Below are 25,285 nucleotides of genomic sequence, written 5' to 3' on the forward strand. Positions count from 1 at the left end.
TAGATTCATGTGTAACATATCAATTTTGTCTAGTGTAGGTGTGCTATTAGATGAAATTCACAGAATTGTGATATCATTTGTCATTGTTGAGTTACAATTTTAAAATTGATAGTTTTGTTTTCTGAAAATTTGCAATCTTGGCCAATTTTTAATAAAAAATTGACGACCTAAATGAAAAATTCGAAACAAGCAGTCACTAGAACCCCCCCCCAAGTTTTTCTTTTTGATGCAACAAACTTCGTCAAACTTGGTGCAGTGGTTGCCTAGAAAAACGAATTCCCCTTCTACATGTATTTAGATAGGAGCACCCAAGCTAAAGCTTCCTCTTAATGAGGATACCGAGCTGCAATGTAAGCCCCCCCCCGAACAAAATTTCTGGCTACGCCACTGCCCCATGCTGATAAAAGTGGAAAGCATGTAAAAATTTAAGAGCTTTAAAAACCTGTCGACATTGATACCACATGCACTCTGAAACTTAAGAACATATTTGTCACTGCAATGGCCAACTTCGATGCACACATCATCTTGAGGCAAAGAGTAATACAAGTCTTTGATGTCCACGGCAACCTTTGCAAACATGTAAAGTGCCCCGAGCGGCCAGTCATGTAGAGCTTTTGCATGTATTTGCGGGCTTCTTTCACGCTCTGAAAAAAACTTTTATGTAACATGCAATGAGCAACAGAAAGCTGTATCGGGAGTTTTTTCATGTTGCTCTACAATTTTCTCATTCACACTTTTCATCTCAGTATAAAATTTGAGAATTTGATTAAGTAAGACTAATGTATTAGGCGGAATGCAAAAAATAATCTAAGTATCTCCAAGCGACAGTAAAGAACATTACCTTGGTTCTGCCCAGCTACGTGGCATTTGCATACTTTTAAATCTTGGTACATGATAGTTGGGACACTCTGCATATCAAAAAGAATGAGGAGCACAACTTTGTGGGTATTTGGTTTATTTGCCCAACAGTTTCTGTCGGTAGACTGAAAGGTCGGTCCACCGAACGAAACTGTTGGCAAAATAAACCAATGATACCCGCAAAGTTGTGCTTTTCATCCTTCTAAATATATGTGACCCATTGGAGGAAAAAAATACATACAATATATACGCATATATGTCAAGAACAGTGCCATGTCACTACACAATGACGCAGACAAGCACATAAGAATTATTCTTTATTAAAACTACTGCATCATGGCAGATCTTAAACTGGCCCTATTTAACAGTACATAATGCAGCTTCACTCACATGGAAGTTCTGTATTGCAGCAATGTGTGTAAAACAGTTTCATCAGCACACAAAACAATGATGTGCAAATCTTCATTCATACTGATGAAATTCCACCATTCAATAATCGTGACATTGCAAACTGCACTATTTTAGGCCAACTCTTCACCATGTTCTTGCACAATGCCTCCTCACTAACCTCCCAGTAGAGAACAACACTGCTTCTCATGTTGAAATGGTTAACACTAATGTGAATTAATCCACAACATATATGCTGTATAGGCACAGGTGAACAGATCACAAAAATTGCATGTTAAAAAAAACAAAAAAACTCGCAACTGGGTATGAGAACTATAAATGCATAAACGACTATACTTGCCACTTAAAGAGTGGAAGTTAAACCACACGGGTACCAGCAATGCTGCCATTGTACATGGACAGCCTTCTATAAAACTGCATTAAAACGAACTGCTTGAAACTTAGGAAAATGCATGCTACATTTACAGTTTCACAAGCACAATGCTACCTCGACGGTTTGAGATTTTTCACTCCAGAATGCATGTTCTTTTTCACCAGTCAGTAAAACACCCCCATTCGAGGACTCTGCCAAGCCTCCCTGAGCAACATTGAACAAGTTTGAAATTTAGCTCTTACAGCGACATAGTTACTAGTTTGAACAAAGCTAATGAAAAAAAAGTTGGAACAGGACAGAGTGCTAGTTAATTAGCTATTACATTCAGAAGAACTTCATGTTTACCTATCTGAACTGTTGAAATTCTTTAAAATCAATATTCATCCATTTTAAAAGTAAGAAGTAGCATGTAATTTACAACATCCAATGTTAGTTACAAGACCACATGGAATAAGCTAGTTTCTGGCGTTAATCCACACCATAAATATAAGATCACAGTAGGATGTGCCCCATTCACCATTATACTAAAATATGATTTTATGTACAGTGCACTACACATACACTCTATTATTACCATGGTAATGTGTAGCTGCCTCAGGCTCTTACATAACAGGGAAAGTATGAAGCAACATTTCACTGTGAAAATTGCCGAGATGCTTTCTAGCAAGAAATTTTGCTTTTTAATTGTACAGCTGAGAGGCAAGACACATTTTAAATTTCAAACAGCATAACAAATGTGTCTTGCAGTGTCTGCCATGTCAAATATCACACAACGTAAAACAAATTGGTTTGTTATAGCAGAACCAAATGTTGAGCTCACTTTATGTGAAATAGCTTATTGTAATACTGAACACACAAATGAAGCTGGATTGCTACTGTGTCAAGAAAGCAAGGTGCCACTAACACTTATAACACGAGCACTCTGTGCAGGTATTGCATCATAAACATCTTTGCATTAGTCATTTCTTGCTCATAAATGAAACAATGTAGGTATGTCTATGTGCGTGTTTGCACATGCGTGTGCATGCACACACACAAAGGGCCTGATGTATAATGATGAAAAGCCTTACAATTGACATGCAGATCACAAGGGAACAAATCCTCATCGCTGCATCTCTGAAATGTAACTGTGTGCCACATTGCACTTTATGGCCTGTCCACTAATTAAGCTATGTCAATGCCCCTGGACTCCTTACGCATTCTTCATACATAGCCCTTTATTTGTGATGTTTTCTTGTCTTATTTTTGATCAGTGATGGTGGAAGATTGGTTTGGCTTGCACATAAGTGAGAGATGTCTTGCATTGCATGTGGCACTAGAAATGCTTGGCCAGTTGTCACAAAATGTTATAGAGAACAAGTTAGCACTACATGAAGAAAGAGCGAGAGAGAAAGGCAAGTTTTCCCACAAAATCCTACAAGTTTTTTTTTTTTTTCATGCTTCTCAGCCAATGAGGCGTTTTTCTGGTCCCAAGTCCCTGCAATCTAATTTTGTACTTATTGCCATAAACTCTACGCTGTTTGAAATCGTGTGTGCATGGCAGTTACATGTCACAGTCATTGTTATTCTGACATTGCTTATACTTCAAAATAATGAGCAAAACTAAAAAATATACCTAGACCACCTGTTAAACAATCTGACACCTTTTTACGATCACAATAATTGATCTTTGCTTTTTGCATGACAACTGCAACAAGAACTTTTGGCCAAATGTTACCACATTAAACATGCTTTTGAAGAGATGTTCAATGCTATGAACTAAGCTGCTGCATTCAGTGTCACTTACAAATATTAACGAATTATTATGTAGGTCGCGAAACGAAGTGTATATATATATATATATATATATATATATATATATATCGGAGTCGTAGTAATGAACTCCTTCTACCTTTATCTCAAAGAGCATGTATGGCTAAATCAAAATTTTCTCAATCTCTATATAGAGCAATTGTGAATGCTTTTAGAAACAACTGCTTGACAACATTGAAATGTCTATTTGATGATACACGAAGTTACTAAGTTAATAACATCATGCAGACTCATCACAATTCTGCCTACTCCCACTACCCTTAGCTGCACAACTGTAAAACACCAAAACACCGCATACATGAGAGGAGAACCTGCACTTTGCCTGGAGCATATTTGTTACATGCATTTGCCTCCAACATGTTTAACAGCAGTAAAACTTTAAAAAAGAAGACCATGCAATCGGCAATGGACACAAATATTGGCACATTTTTACTTATTCAATAACTAGGTTATATGCAAGCACTTTGCAAGTATTGCGTTCATTGCACTAGAGATGCATAATGAGGTGTAAGAACTATGGTTTTAGCACTTTCTCTGTAGAATGCAAGTGACAACTCAACAAAAAGCATAAACATTAAATGTGAACTTCTGAATGACTAATTCAGAGAGGGAGATAAGGGCATACTGCATGCTGCAAACAAGTTTCTACATGCATGTCAAAAGTGTATAATGTATGAAAACAACAAAACTCAGCTTACCCATACTAATGTGAAATTTGCACCAAATGTCTCAAGCACAAAAAGCCGCTTTTTGTTTTTTTTCACTCATGAAGTGCCAGCTTCCTCAAACACGAAAGTCCTTGGCATCAATATTAAATGTTCCTCAAAGAAGCCCTGCAACATCTTATAAGAAAGGCAAAGAATGTACTTGGTATTAAAAGGCATTGAAGGGCATCACCACAAGAATCTTTTCTAAAAAGAAACGTTTCCCAATGTGTGCAATACATGGGCAAAGTTGTTGCAATCAAATGTCCCACATACTATGCCTTCACTGCCTTTCTCTTCTTTTCATCATTTCTACTGTGCTCAAAGTTGTGCCACCATTCTGGCATGAAGTTGCCCATGTTTGTTCCACCCATAAATTAGTTTTAGCATGACCTCCAACACCAATCTGCCACTGTTTGATACCATAAACCACTGTACCTGTTCAGCCACCAAACAGCACCACAATCTTACAAGATGAGACTCTTCTTCCTTTTTTTTTTGTTCTGCTGAAAGCAGCCATAATGTCAAAATAAATTTGGCCAATAGCCACTATGTTTATAGATGCATCACAGTAAACATGAAAGGCTAAAGGGATTACAAGCTGAAGGAAATAGCAGGAGGTCTTTTGAACAAAACTGAAAGCTCCCTCCTGCAAGTACAGAAAAATTTTGCTCTGGTGTTCACGAAAGGACCACTTATTAACTAAGAAGATTCATTGATGCATTCAAAAAGTGCTGAAGGGCCACTTTATACCTGAAAACATTGAGCCTCTTTTTATAATTATGACAAAGGATATAAATCAAAGTAACATTATTGTTCATTTTTGTTTGCATGGCAAGTTATGGGGAGTCCTCGTTAGCTCACATTTTCCCATTTTTGAAGCATAAGTATCCAATCGTACCAGACAGCAATGCAAAATAAAAATATCCGAGGTAACCACTTTCAGAAATGGGTAGGTGCTTTGTAGGAAATATACATGTATTATTATGGCAAAAGAGACAATATAGGGCCTTTTTGATCAGTTTATAAGCAAGGGACAATCTAAAATTTTTTACTGAATAGGCATGTCACATTTCAATCTGAGAATCAGTTCTTCCAACCAATATATGCCATATTACTTGCACAATAAAGCAAGAACAATGAAAAACCACAATCATAATTATCATGCTTTTTGCATTCTGAAAGACCATAAGCGACATGATGTTGCTGCTATTTGAAGGCCCTTTATGACCAGTTTATTATCGAATACTAATTTAAGGCATCATTTCACCCATAATTGTCAAATGCAGTGGGTTGTGTGCTTGTGAAATTGATGTGCTCATCATATGGGTGACCTCTTACAGTGGGTACATTTTAGAGCACAGCTCTTAGGTTCCTGTTCCTGATGCGAGCATCGGCACTGTCGCTTGTAACAAAGCAAACAAGCACAGCGAAAGATGAAAGCATATGTGGAGCGCAGCAGCAGATAAAAGAAGAGAGTGTGAGGAGGAAAGTGGAGGAGGAGGCTACAGTGAAAGCATCAGGAGGAAAGCAGAGAAGGAGAGTATGGTGAAGGAGTGTGGAGGAAAGCAGAGTGCCGCACAAGACTACGAGATGCTGCCATACATAGGCGCAGACTATGGAGGGGGGAGTGCCTGAGCCCCTTCTGTCGATGCCGAAGCCTAACCCCCCCCAACCTAACGTGTAATGGCCAGAGTTTTGTCACCCACATCATTTGAGGTTTTTTATGAGCACAAGACTACGAGATGCCGCCATACATAGGCGCTGACTAAGGGGGGGAGGGGGGGCTGAGCCCTTTCTGGCGATGCCGAAGTCTACCCCCCCCCCCCCCAACCTAACATGTCATTGCCAGAGTTTTGTCACCCACATCATTTGACGTTTCTTTTGACTTGCTTTGACCTTTTCACTTATCATTCTATTATGACTAATAGCTTACTGCATCATTGTTGGCGTGGACGTGCATGGATTTTAATTCATACTTTGCTACATTTCTGCAAATCTTGACAATAGGAGAACAAGCACATTAGAAGTTCTAGCGGCGGCTGCCTCATTCGTATTTTCTCACCTCAACATTGTTTTAAATTTCCACTGTAAACAGCATGCACACACACAATACATTTAAATATACACACAGGTCAAAGTTTATTACGTTTTTAAAGAGGAGGAAGCCAATGAACAATTATTTCTAAAAGTGTCGATAGCTTATGCCTAGAGATAGAATATGTTGCTGTATGTTCACATCGCTTCAAAATGTTTTGCGTGCTTTTTTGACCCTGAAGAAAGGCTGTAGACTTTCGTGACCCCTTCGGCAGAGTCTTTTATCAACGGCGTGTGAAATGCACGTGAATGATATATGTCTCAGTACCGCTTCTCTTTCCAGTCAGCAAAACTAACTGCTCATTACAAAAACACTTCTCATAATCTACATTTATTATGGATGGGAACATCGTCACTTGCATGCAGAGGTCATAAGAATATACAGGGTGTCTCAATTAATTATCATGCACGAATATTCTTTTAAAAAAGCAATGCGTTAGTCGAAGAAAACCTAGTGCATATTGTTTCCAGTACAATGGAGTAGCTAGCAGTAATTTATTCGTAACTGAGATTTAATTATGTTATCGTAACTAATTAACTCAAGACATACTATCATAATTATCGAAATGTCAATGAGGCATTTGTAGGCACAGGCAAGGGACATCTAACTGCGGTATTTTCAGCAAGGTACTATTTGCGTAATAATTTTTTCCAACTGATAAATAAACTATGGCGAATACCCCATGACTACCACATGAATGCCACATGAATACCAATCCCACCCACATCCTCGGACAGGCTCCTTGTGAGTTAGAATGAAATGAAGGAAAAAAAAAAATTACCGCCCAAGCACCCTGTACAGATGGTTAACCAGCGAAGTTGAAACATGCAGCCCAATGTTTATTGCTGGGTTAATCCTGACAGTTCATTAAACGACGGCTTGGTAGGCTGCCGCATCCTCGGTATGCAGTTGCTGCTTGCGCTTGGCTGCACGAGCCTGTTCTAGTGCCCGGACAGCAGCATCGGGACGGTGTAGACGAGCTCGTTCCCGGTTGTGTTCGTGGCGTTGCTGATTGAAAGCTGCCTACTCCTCAGGAGTATGTACGACGCGTCACCTACCTGTGTCAGACCCGAAGAGTAACTGCTGCGCGCCTGCTTGGCTGCTACGGAGAGCAACGATGGCACTTCTGGCGCAGCCAATCGCGCGAATCTCTTTCACTTTTTTTTCGTGAATTCGCATGGGGTTGTGCCGGAGGAACTTTCGGCGTACAGGTGACAGACGACAGTCGGACGAATCAGCTAGCTGTATACAGTTTTGCTGTAAAACGTAGTGATCGAGCTAGTGCTTTATTTGTCATGCCTCAGTCAAAAGTGACACGTCGTGTTTGGTGTTAGTTGGAAACAAGCTGTGATAGCTGTAGTCTTGGCGTAGATAACGTGCATGGATGGGTCTTTTTTTTTTTGCCACAAAATGTATCACCACAAAAGCGAATTGACAACATCAGTGCAAACGTTTAAAGGTGCATTTTGTTTCGTCCAAGTCACCATGTTTTTCTCTAATGAGCATCGGGTAAAAGTGATCCTTGCCTTGGGAGCTGCAAATGACAAGAGGAAGGCTGCAAATATATATCAGTTATAGAAGTGTGGCGGTAGACCAGACGCGTCAACTATCATCAGAAATGATGAAAATCTAAGACAAACTGGCAGGATCAAGAAACAGCAGCATAGGACTCCATCTTTGAGTCCATAGGCTACGCATGGATGTTCTAGCATTTATGGCCTGAAACCCCCATGCTAGCGTGCGGGTCATGGCCGCCCTGGTACCGATTTTCAAGTCATCAGTTTGGAGGATTCTAAACGACAGCCTTTCACCCGTACCACCTTAACCAGCACCAATGTTTGGAAGGTAGAGACCTGCAGAATCATCTATATTTCGTGAACCGAGTCCTCACAAAAGCCAATGAGCCACCGAACTTTTGTGCAACATCATGTGCACAGATGAAGCCAATTTTCACAGAAACGCCCGGGTAAATTTACATAATGCACACAATAGAAGCGACTACAATTCACACCGGGCAAAGTGCAATCGGCACCAGTACCAGATCGTTCAATGTGGGGTGCGGAATTTACTCCGATGCTATAATTAGTCCCGTCTTCTTCGATCTCATACTGACTGGACAGCGTTATGGGAACAAAATCCTTGAAGGAGTGGTGGATGAGTTTCTCATTGAAGCCCTGCTGTCACGTCTTCCACTTCTGTGGTATCAGCAAGTTGGGGCACCCACACACAGCAGCATCCGAGCACAAAACAGGCTGGATGCGACTTTTCATGTGCAAAAGATTGGAATGCACGGGCCTGTAAATTGGCCGGCTAGGTCACCTGACCTCTCGCCACTCGATTTCTTTCTTTGAGATTATGTGAAAGATCGTGCTTACATGATCCAAGACGGACATCACATTAGCTCAAGGCAAAGATAACGGACGCCTGCCATAGAATTCAAACGTCGGTCATCAAGAAAGTCACTGAACATGTGATAAAGCGGACTCAGTATTGCGTGGCTGCAGAGGGAGACCTATTCAAACACGTCCTCTAGGCAGCAGCTGGTATAGATAAGGGCAAACTGAAATCTGATGTTTTTTTTACTTTTTTTGCAGGAATCGCGATTGCCAATTCAGCTTATTTAGAAGTGGTATATTTTTTTTCTTGAATGCATCGGTATTACCTTTCCTCTCAATGTGGGTCACTTCTCGGTCTGCTTGTTTCACTTTCTTTGATGGCATGAACCTGTTTTTGCAGCAGGTATACTCTCTAATGAAAACTAAAACCATCACTTGAATCTGGCTTTAGTCTTAAGCAAGTTTCTGGCGCACAATATAGATGTGAATGCACCCTGTCGATACGGTGCGAGCAAAGTCGGGATTTTGAAACAAGCTATGCCTATTACATTTCTTTTCATGTTTCGTGCGTGGTCAGAGCAGCACTTCGGCCACATTATCAAGGGGCTTTTGTTATCACTGTGATCAGTCAACCTAGAGAGACGTATAGTAAGTGTGATGTAGAGAGGAAGGAATAGCTTCAAAGCCACGAAACCTGCCGTTGATACTCCTTCCCTACCATTATCAAGCTGATGCGCTGTCTGTTCGGGTTTGCAACAGGCAATGCAGTTGCTTTCAATCAGCTTCTTGAGGGCGCTGCTTTATGATGCGGGTATGAGTGCAGTCACGTGGTATTTTTCTTATTTCCTGAGGTTTGTTTGCCAGTCAGAAAAAATTGCATGCAATTAGTACATCGCTGAAAACACAACACTTTGATGTCATTTGAGGCTGTCTACAAATGCCTCAATGACCTTTAATGATTAGGACAGTACTTGTCAAATTACATAATTAAATGCAATTACCAAATTAAACCTCAGTAATGAAAGAATTAGTGGTGGCTATTCCACTGTACTGGAAACAATATGCACTAGGTTTTGTTCAAGTAACGCAACTGCTCTTTTTTTAAGTCTTGGTGCATGATCGTTGGGGCAACCTGTATAATTCACTGAACAACCAAAATGAGGCCAAGCCAGATTCACTCGGAATCAGAATCAACAGCAGTTATGTGCAGGAGCGCTTATATTTGGATTCGCAGAAAAAGAAGAAAAACAGCAGTTATGTGCAGGAGCGCTTATATTTGGATTCGCAGAAAAAGAAGAAAAAAAAAACGAAGATGGAGAGAGGCTGTAGTTTTGCCGGAAAGGCAAAAAAGTATTAGTGATAGCGAAGTATATGACAATTACACGAAGGAATATTACACCAAGGAGAGACGCCAGATTCTTGGTGGTGGGAGAGGACTCAGACTGTGAAATTGAACTGTTTCCTACTATGAGTTAAGCACATATATATATATAAATACACACACACACACACACACACACACACCAGTGCAGAAGGTATAACATTTAAAAAAGAAAAGAAGACAAACGTTACGGCATATATATTTTTACTGGCGTTTTGGCTATATGAGCAGCCTTCGTCGGACTCCGACGAAGGCCAGACCTCCACCGAAACGTCAGTAAAAATATATGCCATAATGTGTCTTTTTTTTCTTTTTTTGAATGGTATATCCACGCACGCGCGCACGCACACACACACACACACACACATATGGGGTTCGGAAAGCTGGTCAGGCCCCAGCCCCCTTCCCCGGAAAAGTGATAAGTTTCCGTCTATGCCACCATAGTATTTGTAATCTGATTGTATGCGCAACGCAAATTGTGTAGTACTTTCTGGAAGCCACACGGGTACCAGCGATTACACTAGAACCTTCAACGAGTCATGCATAAAAGCTGACGCACTTGACTCGCAGATAAGATTTTCGCCAATCGCAGACTCTGCTCGCCGCTATTGTTGCGTTTCAGTGTTACTTGTTCTGCAACACTTTGCTCTATTTGCAACGTGCCGCACGAGACAAATTATTCACGTCAGCCAATATACTGTGAAACCAATATATCGTGAAATGAAAATACGTATAGAGCTGCGCTCGAATTTCGCACTAGCGAATATTGCAATTGTCAGTGAATTTTTTTTTTTCTGTTCAGAAATCCTAAATAGTGAATGAAGTTTATATGTTACGACACTGCAATTGGTACCTTGCTGTAACAACTGCTATGACAAGTCTTTCATATGAACTCTTTGTGTTTCACAGATGTTATTAAAGGAGACATTATATAAATTTTATCTACTAATACTGCAGGCAGTAGTGCTGCCCAAGAAGGAGAGGGTTTAAAAGATGTGGCTAAAAGAACTTTCTTAAAATATGTAATTTGTTTTTAATCTTTTTGCTAGAGATGTAGTGCTTGCACAGTCTACTCTTACTTCTAAAAAAAAATTTCACAAACAGGTGCCGCCTACTACTAAGGCTTCATCAAAGAATTAGAGAAATCTGCCAACTACAAGATCTAACGTAACAGAAAAAAATGCATTTTTCTTTGCTGTCACGATGTCCCAACAACACCGGATAGTTTGCACATTGTGTATGCACCATTTTAAAAATATACATGAACTGGCAGTATTCTGATGAACTTTTACATACATAATCTTCAATGCACATAAAATGCAGTAGTCTATGCGTACTTTAATATACCTCCCACATTTGTACATATATATTTGACAGAGGGCTGTGAAATACAAGCTTTCAAAATTATAATTTTTTTGAGAGCAGCTTCCTTTTGGCTCCATTAAAATTTAATTACATTCTAATAAATGACCAAAATAAGCTATTGCACAACAATTATTGCACAAGGCTACTACATGGAAAAGCATGCCAGACAAAAAGGTGTAGATGCTACATAAAACAAATAACGTAGAAAACAGCAAGACAGAATTTACCGTCACCAAAAGTTTGATAATCCTTGCAATATGAAACTAAAAAGAAAAATGGAATGAATGAATTCTGGGGATTTACGTGCCAAGATTATGATGCACACCGTAGTGGGTGAATCCGAATTAATTTTGACCACCAGGGGATTGCCCGTGCCTCGTTCCGCCAATGTACGGGGCACGAGCATTTTTGCATTTTGCCCCCATCGAAATGCGGCCACAGCGGCTGGGATTTGATTCCACATCCTTGTGCTTAGGAGTACAACACCATAGCCGTTAAGCCACTGCATGCAGCAGATAAGAAAAATTGGTTTCCGAGGTTCAATTCCCTTTAAAGCAAGTATCAAATTTTTTTCAAATACACGCTAAATCAAGCATTGCAACATTGCACTCCCCCTTCTTTGCAGAGACATTAAATGATGTTTTGTTTATTATTTGTTTACGAGATCTATTATATGCAATAGTTCCTGCCTATTAGCTTAACTATTGTAGTTTCAGAAAAAAAAGAAAGAAAGAAAACTGCTTTAAACAGACATATGTAAGAAAGAGGATGAAATGTAGGATACATCCCACCCTCTTTCTTGTGTCTGCATTGTGCTAGTTTTTTCTTTCTGGAAGTATGAACCCACTAGCTCAATGACAAGTTGTTCAGTTTTATCACCTTTCAAGTAACTGTGATCACATCAGAGGGACACTAGAGAAACACTAAAATACATTCAGAGTGGTAGATTACTCTTTCAAGACACCATGAGCATCTCTGTTATAAAAAAAAATTATATATTTGTAGTTGCGAAAATTAGGGCAAAGCTTCCCCTCTGTAAATTTTGTGGTCAGACAGTGGCAGCGGCACAGCATCAATGACATTTAGCCTCACATTAGGGACTTTACAAGGCACAGCATCAATGACATTGGCCTGACATTGCAGACTTTACAATATTTTCAAATATCCGATACATTTTTGTGCAGGAAAAGTCTACAAATGTAGTCAAATTTAGTCTACGTTCACTTTCGAAAAGAATGCAGTTACTCTTTATTCATAATATACTGCTGAATGGCCACTGCTAAATATAATGACGCTTTGTAGAGAAAACATGGAAACTTTAAGCAGTGCTGGCACCAAACTTCCGCATTCTTTCTAGCTTACTAAGCAAGCTCAAAACAGAAGGAACACTTTTGCAATGCCAAAGTTTAATATATCACCTTTATTATAGTCCCTCTTTAATATACAGGATGTCCCAGCTATCATGCACCTGTGCCTTCCACCTGTGCCATCATCCACCTGTGCCATTATGCATGTATTCGTGGGCTTCTTTCCTGCTCGGAAAAACTTTCATGCAACATGTAGTGAGCAACAGAAAGCTGTTTCGGGAGTTTTTCATGTTTTGAGAAGTTCATTAATTTAGACTATGTAATTAGGCAGAATGCAAAAAAATAAACGAAGTATCTCCAAGCGACGACAAAGAACATTACCTTGGTTCTGCCCAGCTACGAAGCATTTCCATATTTTTAAATCCTGGTGCATGATAGTTGGGACACCTGGTATTACCCAATTGCCTCTGTCTTGCATCAATTGACCACATCCTATGCCTGGAAGTTTCGTAATCCCAACACACCACCTAATACTCTGCATTCCTCAGTTGCGTTCCTTCCACTGGCACCCATTCTGTAACTCTGGTACACCACCAATCAGCTGCATTACATGACCACCATTACAGACTAGCATTACATGACCTGCCGAATTCCACTTTTTACTCTTAATCAAAAAAAAAAATATGGAAAAATAAAATAATTGTGGAGTTTAACATCGCGAAACAACAGTGTGGGTTATAAGGGACACTGAGTAGAGGGCCTCTGAAAAAAACGATGGGACAAGAAAGAGCATCTTTGCTGACGCTTTTTCCTGTTCAGTCACATTTTTACATGTTTTCTCACCTTTGCCTCCGCAAAATGCTGGACACAGTTACACTAAGCGTATATTTTACAAGTACATATATATTTCAGTGAAGCCAAACTAGATAACTGAGTAGTAACTGTACACCAGCACTTATTTATTGTTACCTGTGTGTCATGAAAGAGACAAAGTACTGCAAATTCCTTCTATGATCATCATTATAACTTGTTAATCTTCTCTCAGAGAATCCTTTTTCGCATCGACAGAATATCATACTTCTTATCCTCCTTCACTTTTAATAAATTGCTATAAGATCTTATTCTGCAGTAAAACTTGGCCTAAAAAAATTACATGCACTATTATAAGGTTTTGAGCTGTTAGACTGTCTCGTACACCCTGGGAAATTAACATTACTGGCACTAACTTTTCAACATCCCATATTTGCCTATACTGATAAAGGGATACTAAAGGCAATTATTAAGTGAAGCTAAAGTGATAGGTCAATGCTCCAAGGTGTCTTAAGTATTACTTTTACCATGAACAGAGATCATGTGAGCAAGAAAAATCTGTAAACTTAGTGCAGGGTTAACAATGTCACTGTGTGAACATGGTACCAGCCCCCAGAATCTAACATGTCCTGTTTTAGGTGGTAAACTGCAGTCAGTGTAAGTTAATTACATTGCATTCTAACATGAAGGGAAATGCAGTTAGGTTAATTTTAGTGGGTTTGACTATCCCCCCCCCCCAAAAAACAACAACTACTTTACGATGATACTTTGTCTCAGTGTCCTGTCACTGCTATCTGTGTGAGAGTGGCACTGTCTCAGTGAAGTCCTTGACTTAAGCGGTCAATAGCACATGGCAGAGCATGTGCTATTGCATGTGCTACCTCTGAGCTCACTGATGTAGCTTAAGATACCTATACATATGAGACCCGATTTATCAAAGGCAAATTGAATGCTTCAAAGTTTACAAGAGGGTAATCTAACACTGCATATTGATTCAAAGCTTGCCATTAAAACCGTCAGTTTAAACTTCTACCATCATCACACAACAGCTAAAAATCAGAACTAATGTTTAACTATGTTCAACACAAATGACCTGAACCTCACAAACATTGCAAAATATTTTTTTATGAAATCGCCAATATAAATCTGATGTATCAACTCAGTGCTGCTACAACTTTTGAACCAAGAATTTGATTGCTATCTTGCTAGTACCGTGTTCTACTGAGCAGTAAATTACATTTTTTGGTGAGTAATAGCAAATGTGACAAATTCTGTTGTGAAGTTACAATAATTAATACCGTTACATTATTTTTTACTTATAGCACACACCTACCATTGTGCTTAATAAAAAGAATGGCATTCAGATACCAAGAAATATTGACCTGCGAAAAATAATTTTAAGCAGTTATTTTTTTTTTGCAGCTTGTGCATCACCAAAATTAAACAGAAGAAAAGAGGAGAAAGGTTTGAGGATTTTGATTGCATGTACATGTGTGAACTTTATGCCTCAGCTCCATACAGAAATAAGATTGACCATTTAATGTGTAGAATACTATCAGGCCAGAATTAATTCGAACAGTGGAGCATGTGGCTCTCGCTGCATGCAGTGTTGTCCAACCACAGCCATGCAAACAGCTGCCCATGCACAGTGAAGTTAAGGTTCACCAAGTTCATGTCTCACACTCATATTATTTGCTGCTGCCAAAATTCGTGAGTGTGAGCACACTGCTAGAGCACTGCACACATCTGTTTACATATAACACTTGCCACTACACTAAACAAACGCACACATACCTAAAAAAAAAAATTGTAGTTTCTTTCCACTTGCACGCAACAGTCAACACTGCACAAAAGTTAGAGCTTTCTACACTCCTCTAGAAGACACACAAACCATTGGTAAGCTGAGCATTGTCGACAAAACATGACGCACACATTCTGCACATATGCAGCAGTGCATTGCAGCTGCAGTTAGATGACACATGTACTGAAGGTCGTATGCTCCATGCTGGCATTATAGTAGCTACAATACCGCCAACAATTCCAGAAACGTACCTGGCAAATGCATCGCTAGGAAAAACAACACAGAAGAAAATGGTCTACATGAGCCCCTAATGGCACGACCATAAACCATTCACATGTCCATCTTTTTGTTTCTCGCTTGTTACATAGAGATTGATTTTGCAGCATACATTGAGAAATGTCTTAAAACGCCCACACATCTTAAATATGATCGCTCCATTTTTGTGCTTATGATCCTCAGGGCTGAATTATGCACCTATAATCATGGATATGGCACCTGAAGGAGCTCATATTGAGAGCTGCATCCTTCGTAGTGCAGTGGCCTTGACACACCACCATGCTAGAAGTGCTGTCTTCTTCATCTTCAAATGGCCACTGTTTTACAGATACATTGGTGCAATACTTGCTGTGCTCCCATAAACACAAAAAAACTGAATTATGCTTTTCCAATTTTCAACATACCACTTCCAAGCCATCAAGTCTCAGTAATATCTTCACCCTGCAGCGGCTGCTTGGTGGACTAATCACCAGGTGTGAGGAGAGTGATTTAGGTTATGAACAGTATGGTACACTATTTGCTATGCTCTAGTGACATAGCCCTACCATCCATTGAGAAGTGCTGTGGAATACATTTTTTATAAAGTGTCTACACAAGATTTTGTCATATTACTGAAACATCTGGCGACATTCCATTCACAAACAAATAAAGGCTGCACTGAAATGTTTGCATCTGATTATTAAACAAAAAATTTAGCATGTCACGCATACGAAGACACGAACCTGAACTATCGCCTTCAATCTTAAAAAAACACTGAGTTGCCTTTAAGAGGTGGCAATACTCACATAATCCTTATCATTAGGTATGCTCCGATTTTGTAGTTCTTTTCTACCAAATTCGAGCTGTGGTACCTTCCTTTATATATAATTTCTCACCAAAGGCCATGCATTCCTTTTTCCAGAATAAAGGCTTAGTAAAAACAAATTATGGCAAACATGGTAAACAGTTCTCTGCCATTGCTTTCGTGTATCCCTCACACTCAGATATCTTTAAAAAGCCACAATTAATACTCTAATATACTATGACATTAAAGTGTCAGTATCAGCTTTCTTTCTCAGTCTGCCATTTGTTCTAATCCTAATTGTGTATAGTGTATAGTTTTAAATTTATAACTTTTGTCCCAATGTTTCGTCACCACTGCATCCTTGCATTTTAGTTTTTGCTCCTCTAGAAAACAAAAGGTAGTACAGTCGATCCACTTATAACAATCCCAGTTATAACGAATGCTCAATAATTACGCACAAAGATAGCATGATGGCCATAATTTTTATGCATGTAGATGGCAGCTCGTATCAGAACAAACATATTGTGGCTCCGAGCTCGCCTAGAGTGAAGACGGAAGGCACTGCTCTGTTTGCATCCCTGCTGTTAAATATGCTTCCAAGTGGTGCATGACCTCCTAGATAACATTCAAGCCTGTGTCACGTAAATGGCATGACACAGGAAGGTTGATGCTCTCACTGAAAACTGCGCTATGCAGATGTACATAATGACAAGCGTCATCCACACCCCCTTTTAATCTGCTGGCTATCAGCTTTCCAGCACGTCACATCCCGTGACACGCAGGCCGAAACCTGGATATGAACAGTTGGGAAGTGACAGTTCGAAAGGCAGTTTGGAAGTGAATTGCGTCACATTCTTGCATTTCGAAGTCGATGTCGCTGAGCCATGCATGGATGAGGGCATTGTCTGTGAGGTGAAAGGCTTTGTCAGCAGCGAATTGAATGAAGAAAGTGAGGAGACTGCGGAACTGATGCCACCACCATCTCTCAGGTCATTAACAGCGGTCGATTACATCACCTCACTGAAACAGCTGGTCTGCAGCAAAGCTCTCGGTGATGAGTACTTTGCTGCTTTGAACAATCTCGAAACCACAATAATTGGTTCAGCATTGGTTCAGCACGAAGGAAAGCAAGCTTACCAACTTCTTTGGGAAACAATAACTGTTTCTGCCATTTTGTTCTATATTCTTCACTGCCCACTTGTTATGAACACTTGGCTATAAAAAAAACACATTCAGAGTGACCATGAAGGCCGTTATAAGTGGGCTCGACTGTACTAACAGCTTTGCAAGTAGTAGGGACACAAAAGGCAAACATTCAGTCCATCTAAAGTGACAGGTTAGTGCTTCAAAATCTCCATCATCCAGCAAGAAAATGACAAAACATAGGACAGGGTTCGTGCCACCATTATGCAAACACAGTGCCAGCTTCCAATCCCTCATTTATAACTGGCAAATAGTAGTGAAGCACTTAATGTAGGATAATTTTGCTGCACTTCAACATTTGAATCACCAGCTCTGTACAGGACTCCTGTGTTCTAGGGGCATCAATGAACTCTGTCATAAGTTTTCAAAGATCACCATTTCACAATCTGTGTCTGTAGTCAGTGGTTTGCCTACTCTGTTTCAATTTATCATTGCGCTATTGGCTCTAATTCCTAGAAGGCAAAAACATGCCTCGAGCACACATATAAAAGGTGGATCCGATAAGGGGTCTAGCTCTCACTGCTCCAGGATTCCCGATGTTCGGTGCAATTTGGAAGGAACACATATGCTTCTGCAACACAAATATGACCGGGTGCACAACGATCGCATGCTTGAATTCTCCCGTGAATGGAAAGAAAATGTTTTGCATTCTATAGAACAAAGTGTGCAAGTGTAAATGGGTAGATGCTGCCAATAAGCAACAGGGAGCGGTGAGGTGTGGGTCCTAAGCGTAGCAACCATTATTTTTGTATTTTCAAGCGCCAACAGTGGCTGGCTGACGATCGCTTATATATATGAACACATGACGCCTGTTATCAACAAACAAATGTTCACAAATAACGATAAGGGCTTCTGACAACAGTACCAATTCTCTGCTCGCTCAACGACACCGAGTAGGGCCAGCATCAAGTTTGAGTGCCCCTAACTATGGAATGAGCACTCAGGTAAAGCAGTAATTAAGAGAGGCATAATTTATAGTCATAGCATATCCTAAGACAGAAAAATTATACTGATGCCAAATCATTAAACAAATTCTAAACAAAAAAACTAATCTGAAACTAGTCTTTACACAGCACAAAACGCATGCAAAGAAACAAGCTGTAAAACAACATGCAGCAATTGGAGGTGTATATACCACTTGAATGAAAGAATGACAGTTCATACCTTCTGGAACTATGCAACGGCGATTACATTGGTTATTCAGCTAAGCTACACATCACGCAAGACGTAATGCAATAAATTTGTGAGAAATGCAATTGCGAGTGTCGACGGAGCATGCAGAAAGCATTGGCACAAACCACAGTGCATATATGGCAGCATGGTGTCTCAAACCAAAAATGCTTGCAGAAGACACCATACTCCACATTAGTTCGGAGAATTTGGTTTTTGCTATTCCCTTTTTACTTCCCACACTCCCTCAATGACACTGTGACCAATTGCAAGTGAGGTGCTGGTGGCATTTGCAAGTAGGTGCTACCAGAGCTATGTGATGACTTGGACTTGGCTAGCTAGCATTGCACTGAACACAAAATGGTACCGTGAACTCAGAATTTGGATTTCACCAGAATTAACTCTCCCTTCAATGCACAAAGGAGGCCAGTACTAGATATTCCAGTGTTCATGAATGCAGATTCCAGTGTGCGGCTCTTTGCACTGTTGCTCTCGGCTTCTTGCTATGCGGAGAACATGTTTTTGAACTTGCCGCCCAGCAGGGGAACTGGTGGCCTGTTTCAAGGTTCAGATTATACACCACAAGATCCAGTACTGAAAGAAACCCAGGCTAAGTTTTGCATGATGCTGCTAATCGGTAATACAGTAGAACCTCGTTGAGAGGTTATGGAAAAAATGTGAGAAAAAACACACTAACCGGGAAAACGTACAATTTGAAGCAACTAAAAAATTTGACAGACTCAACTGTTGTTGACATCTACGTAATGCGAAGTGTCACGCGGATCGTTGCGGCACGTGACGCCGACGCGCATGGAGCTGGTGGTGCTCCTGCGGCACAAGACGCGTTTTGTTATTTTCCTATTGTGTATTGCTTTAAGAGGGCAACGGGAAACCGAAACGAAATCAAGCTGGTGGGTGACGCCGGATGCCGCCGAAGCGAAATGTGATGCCCACATCGTGCGGCCTGCAGCAGGGAGCGGTGGCGCGTTTGGATAATCGCTTACTAAAAGCGTGCAGTACGCTACCAATGGCACTACGCACCCCATGCTGTAGAACAGGTAGACGTAGATGTCTGTCACAGTTTTGGCGGCGATAGCTGTGAATGCGGTGCGCGACAACCCGAGCGGAGATTTGCTGGTACTGGAATAAGAAACTGTGAGCACCAAAATTTTCACGTGAGACGGGCGGCTATATACTATTCTCGATCGTGCGCACCTCGCACCTTTTCTTGTTCACATGGGATCTAGCAGCCGGAAAACATTACGAACGCAGTCTGCAGCAGGGAACGGCGGTGCATTTCAGTTATCACCTGTTGAAAGCATGCACTATGCTTCTGACGGCACCACGCGCTGTGAAACAGACAGGCGAAGATGCTTATCGCAACAGGATTGATGGTGATAGCTCTGAATGCCACGTGCGAGGATTCCGGAGAAGATTTGCTGCTACCGAAGTGAGAAACTGAGTGCGCGCCGGTGTTTTCACGTAAGACAGGCAAGCGAGTAATGTGGTGAAGCTGCCGCGGCGGGCAGCTACATACTGTTCTCGACCGCAGACGCCTGGTGCATTTTCTTGTTTACATGGGATCTAGTGGTCGGAAAACGTATCACATGATCGTAGTTTGGCGACGTACTGAACGTTGGTGCCGAAAAATCGTGTTTTCCGGGAACGTAGGAACCGATAAAAAATGAGCGCAAGTGCATTGGGTCATTTTTTTTTGTGTTCTTGATTGTGAACGTTGGTGCCGAGAAAACGTACGTAACGGGAATGTATCACCGAGGTTCTACTGTACTTGAGCCGATAGACGCACGACTTCTTGTATTTCTCAGGTATTATGCATACATATAATGACGTAGGTATGCTTTCTACAAAAAACACATTAAAGCACCATCTCGTCATCTTTAGCAGTCAATAAAAGCATGAGGGTATCAGCCAATAACACGCGTTTGTTAACTCGTGGCACACTGATGTTCAAGCAAGTGCCGATGAAGTCGTCATGTGCCTTCTCTGTTTACGAAATTTATAAATAAATTAGCAGCCCGAGAGACATGGTAGCGTGATTTATACTAAATGGTCTACAACATACATTCAAAACTGAAATTTACTTTTGTGCCCGTTTAATGTTTGCCTTTAGTATTCGTTCAATTACTACTAGAGAGTAGTATAATGCTTGACCAAACATTCACATGTGGATTATTACGACTGCTCAAATAACATTTTTTTTCAATTCATTTAAAAAATTTTTCTCATATTCCCCCTTTTTACTGGTAGCTGCTTGACTTTAATATTTGAATGAATGGTGGCTACAGGAGAAGCCTGGTCAAAGTGGCTAGCAGTGCCTCAACTGTAAATTATAACATATGCAATGCCAATTGAATAACCACTCCTCCTACTATAAGGAAGCTCATTTTTAACTGAAGCTATTATACCATGCCTTTAAGCACACATTTGCCAATTTTAACTGCACTCATCATTGAATGTTTGACTGATCAAGTAATGTACAGCAACCAATGCCACCTTTTTAAAGGCCATCATAAAGTACATCTGACTTGAGATTACCATAGTTTGTTAATAAGGAATATTTAAAAATGCATACTTTTTGTTAAATACAAAGGAACACAAAAAATTGTTTAACAATGCACATACTATTTGCATACCTAAAAATGTTACTATAACAGCACTTCATGTAATTGAAAAAGAAGAGCAGGAGTACAAGCATTTGTGCTGACCTTCACTTGTAGTAGCCTGCCAAAGCTATTAGTAGCGTATGATGATGACAACTGAAATAGCGAGATTTAACAATGCATTTGAACTGCTATTTAAGAGGAAGCTTTAGCTTGGGCCCAACTCTGACGCGGCCTATTCAAATACATGTAGAACACAAAAACGGTTTTCTGAGATAACCCCTGGACCGATTTTAATGAAATTTGTTGCATTTCAGAGAGAAAGTTAAACTCTAGTGACTGTTGGAAGCGGAATTTCGATGTAGGGCCTGAATTTTGTTAAAAAGATTTTCAAAAATTCGAAAGCTTGAAAAAAATAGAAGCATGAAGTTCACAAATTCATAGCTGTGCATTGAGAACAGATATTGCGGTTCTGTAAATGGCATCTATTAGATCATTGAAAGCGGACAAATTCGATGTCATCTTATATCTTATGTGAATTTGTTACGTTGTTTACAGGGGTTCTGCAAAAGCTGTATTTCCATATTACTAAATTTTTTTAGATTCATGTGTGACACATCAATTTTGTCCACTTTAGATGTACTATTCATGCAATTCACAGTACAGTATTATCATTTTTTGTTGCTGAGTTACAGAGTTGTAAACTTGATAGTTTTGTTTTTTGAAAATTTTAAATTTTTGCTAACTGTTAATAAAAAGTTGACAAACAAAATGAAAAATTTGAAACCGACAGTCACTAGATTTGCATATTTTCTTTTAAATGCAACAAACCTCGTCAAGTTTGGTGCAGTGGTTGCCGAGAAAAACGAAATCTGCGTTTACGTGTATTTAGATCGGAGAACCCGAGCTAAAGCTTCCTCTTAACATATGAATATATAGTACCGTTTTCCCAAACCATCATGTGAAGAATGCAATTTACGGCCAGTCACAGACAGGGAGTTGCATTACTTTTCAATATGAAGCCTTGGAAAATATCAGACCACTAAATAACAGAACTACCCATGTACCATTTCTCACAACATTAAACTCAGATTTTCCATATTCATTTGTGAAAATTTTCAGCTTGATCTATACAGCCAGTAGTCACTGCTGTCACAAGACAGGCTAGCAGAAATCTGCCCCGTCTGGTCTTTACTTATACATACACAATATGTAGTGCCAGCAAAGGATGCTGGCATCTTTTTCAAAGTAAAAGTACAGACTGTCTCAGAAAACAACTTATCTTTAAGGGCACTACATGCACGGCATAACTCAACAGCAGACTTTCCCTTCCCAAAATGTGGAGACATCGGCACTCTAAAAAAACACACAATAAAAAAAGTTAATTTTGTAACAATTTTGCACAGCTCACATGCATCAACCAGAACTGTTACAACTGGGACATAGTTACGTAGACTGCACACAATTAGTCCACTCTAAGTGGATTGATCATGCTAGCATCACCGTTAGCCTTTTAACAGTTTCATTTCATGCTAAAAATGGCAGTAAAATAGGAAAATTTTAATATAATTTAAAACTCAACCAAGTGAGAAGCGATGTTTGACATGCTGACCTCACCATTTTAAACCATGCAGACGGTACCAAAGGATACACGAAGAAGAGCACTTGTCACAGACCATAAAATGGCCAATGATCAATGACAATTTGGCTTGTCATAAACTGGTAAGTGTAGTGACAAACTGTGAAGTCATACCACAGCCCAAAATGCAAGTAACCTCATCATGGCACTTCATCAGAAATATTGCAGAAGTTGCTGTAAACATTAGGCCAATTTTTCAATAGCCATACTAACAGCAATTAGCAAAAACCACATAACTGTGCAGAGCAATATACAATGCCAATACAAAATGACTCATATAATCACATGTTGGACTTTCCAACACAGCTGCCAGCTGGAATTAACAAACTGGAAATGTCACACGTGACAAGAATTGTACCACTACGTCCTGGCATTTCGATAAAATGGGGATGTAAAGAAATGCAGCAAGATACCCTCAGCGGGCCATCTTTGATGCTTTTAAAATGCGATGAAGTGCTGACAACCCACTCAGGTCAGGCAGATCACATGTACTACTTTCTCTGAATGATGACATTCTTCAAGTTTGTACTTAATTCTAAGTCGTTCTTGATTTCTAGTTTACTTTAGGCAACAAAGCTACCTGTTATTCTGCCCTAGATTGACTGGTCACATTAAGTCCAACCATAAGGATTAAGTACAATGCAACACTTCTAGTGTGTGCCAAGTTTAAACTGCTGCCTGGCATTTTTCAGAAACCTGCCTTTTTTCAGTAAACTTACTGTTACTTTCCAAAAGCACATGCCAAGGTAGTCACAACCATAGCAAGTTGAGTGCAGCTGCCAACAAACCGCTCATCTTTCTGATACGCTTTGCGCACTTTTGTGTGCAATTTGACCCTCACAACCTGCCTGAACATGCTGTTCGGCAACACATTACAGATCCCTTTGTTCAATGAGGCTACCATGCTTGAGTGATGGGGCTTAAAGAAAACCTTGATGATGCTGCTGGCATACAAGAAAGGTGGAGAAAAGAAGGTTAAAAACAGAGCTCTGAGAGGCTGCACTTAGTGAGAGGCTTAAAACGTAGGTGCTCTTCAATGAACTGGCAGGGACAGCGTGCCAGGGCACAATGGCGAGGTGGAGCCGGAGGGCAGGGGCCATCCTCAAAACCATCGGGATGCACTGGCATGTTGAGGTCTAATCGTTTTCTGACAAATTCTTTCACCCAACGTTGGCTGTAGCGGAGGAGAAGCTTTTCAGCATACTTCTGCATAAAGCAAAATTTGAGGGGCATGTATTCAGAAACTGTTTTAATGACACTGCAACAGTCCAACTGAAGCAGTCACTGCTCTAAATAGGCAGACAATCAAGGATGAGCTCAAAATTTCGGCTACCTGGTTGCCTTATGGTCAACAATTCAAACAGTGCAGATGAAGGCACAAGAAAGAAATAAGGGGTTCATAAGAACTGAAAGCTGGGCAAGTTCATTTGGAAACACTTGTGCTGCATCTCTCCCTGTGTCCTGTCCCGACTTTTGTGTCGTTTCTGTAACTACAGTATTACCAAATCAACATGCCCACATTTCAGTTCTTGTGAACTTCACTTACCCCCGTATTCAGAAATGCAACTTAAGTCGAAGCCCATGCTTGACTTGGTTTAAATGACGCTTGGCGTTGATGCGCCCAAAGACGCTCACTGCGTTTCCTTCGGCACGCTCATGATAGGCATCACTTAGATCAAGTCAAGCATGGACTTCGACCTAAGTTGCAGTTCTGAATATAGGGGTTAGAGTACACTGGACTATAATCTGTCATTAAGCTTCAGGATCAACAAAAGCACTTATGCCATGTCCCTTCTTCCACATCCTATCCAAATTTTGCCTGGCTTGTTTCAACCAAACGATAGATCAGTCAGGGATACTGCTGAGTGTGTCCTGCTTAGCTTTCTGGCCTTGCCATTTGTATTGTTTGACATGTAGGTAATTAGAGGCATTTATAAAAATGCATTTTTAGTTTCCGTGACTTGAATTTTTGCATTATACACCACAACAGACCATGCCCAGATTATATCCTGTCCACCTTATGAGAACAGTATATTGTAGAATACTTTACCAGTCAGCTGTCTGCCTCTTTTACTTTTGCTGTTTTATCTAAAAGTGACTAGGAAAACGAAAGCAAAGTTTTGAGCAATGAATCATGAACCAACTACCAAGGCTACTAAAAATGATAAAACCAGTGCAATGGGGCCTTATTTCATACTGAAAGGTACTGTAAAAAAAGCAACTCACCAGCTGAAACATAGTCTGAAGAAGCAGGGTAGAGAAGTAGAGCATTACAGAAATTTAATTTTGGGGTTTTACGGGCCAAAAGTACAATATGCTTATGAGACATGCCGTTGTGG

General features: G+C 40.2%; 1 protein-coding gene across 5 annotated transcripts in view; it reads right to left on the reverse strand.

The window, feature by feature from the left end:
• Positions 1 to 25,285, reverse strand: part of LOC139060757 (transmembrane protein 268) — a 109,568-nt gene that overhangs the window by 19,501 nt on the left and 64,782 nt on the right. For 2 of the 5 annotated variants that reach the window (XR_011515024.1, XR_011515023.1), the window contains exon 10: positions 4,150 to 24,152. The exons of 1 other annotated variant lie outside the window; for it this stretch is intronic. Coding sequence is in view for 2 of the 4 variants with exons in the window: in XM_070539871.1 (XP_070395972.1) it covers positions 23,922 to 24,152 (231 nt within the window). In the remaining 2 variants the exon portion in view is untranslated. Of the gene's footprint in view, positions 1 to 1,156; positions 24,153 to 25,285 lie in introns of those variants that run through there. 2 more of the 5 variants (XM_070539871.1, XM_070539860.1) reach the window with 1 other exon arrangement.

Source organism: Dermacentor albipictus, chromosome 1 (assembly GCF_038994185.2).
Source record: "Dermacentor albipictus isolate Rhodes 1998 colony chromosome 1, USDA_Dalb.pri_finalv2, whole genome shotgun sequence".
In the NCBI taxonomy this organism is placed as follows: Eukaryota; Metazoa; Arthropoda; class Arachnida; order Ixodida; family Ixodidae; genus Dermacentor; species Dermacentor albipictus.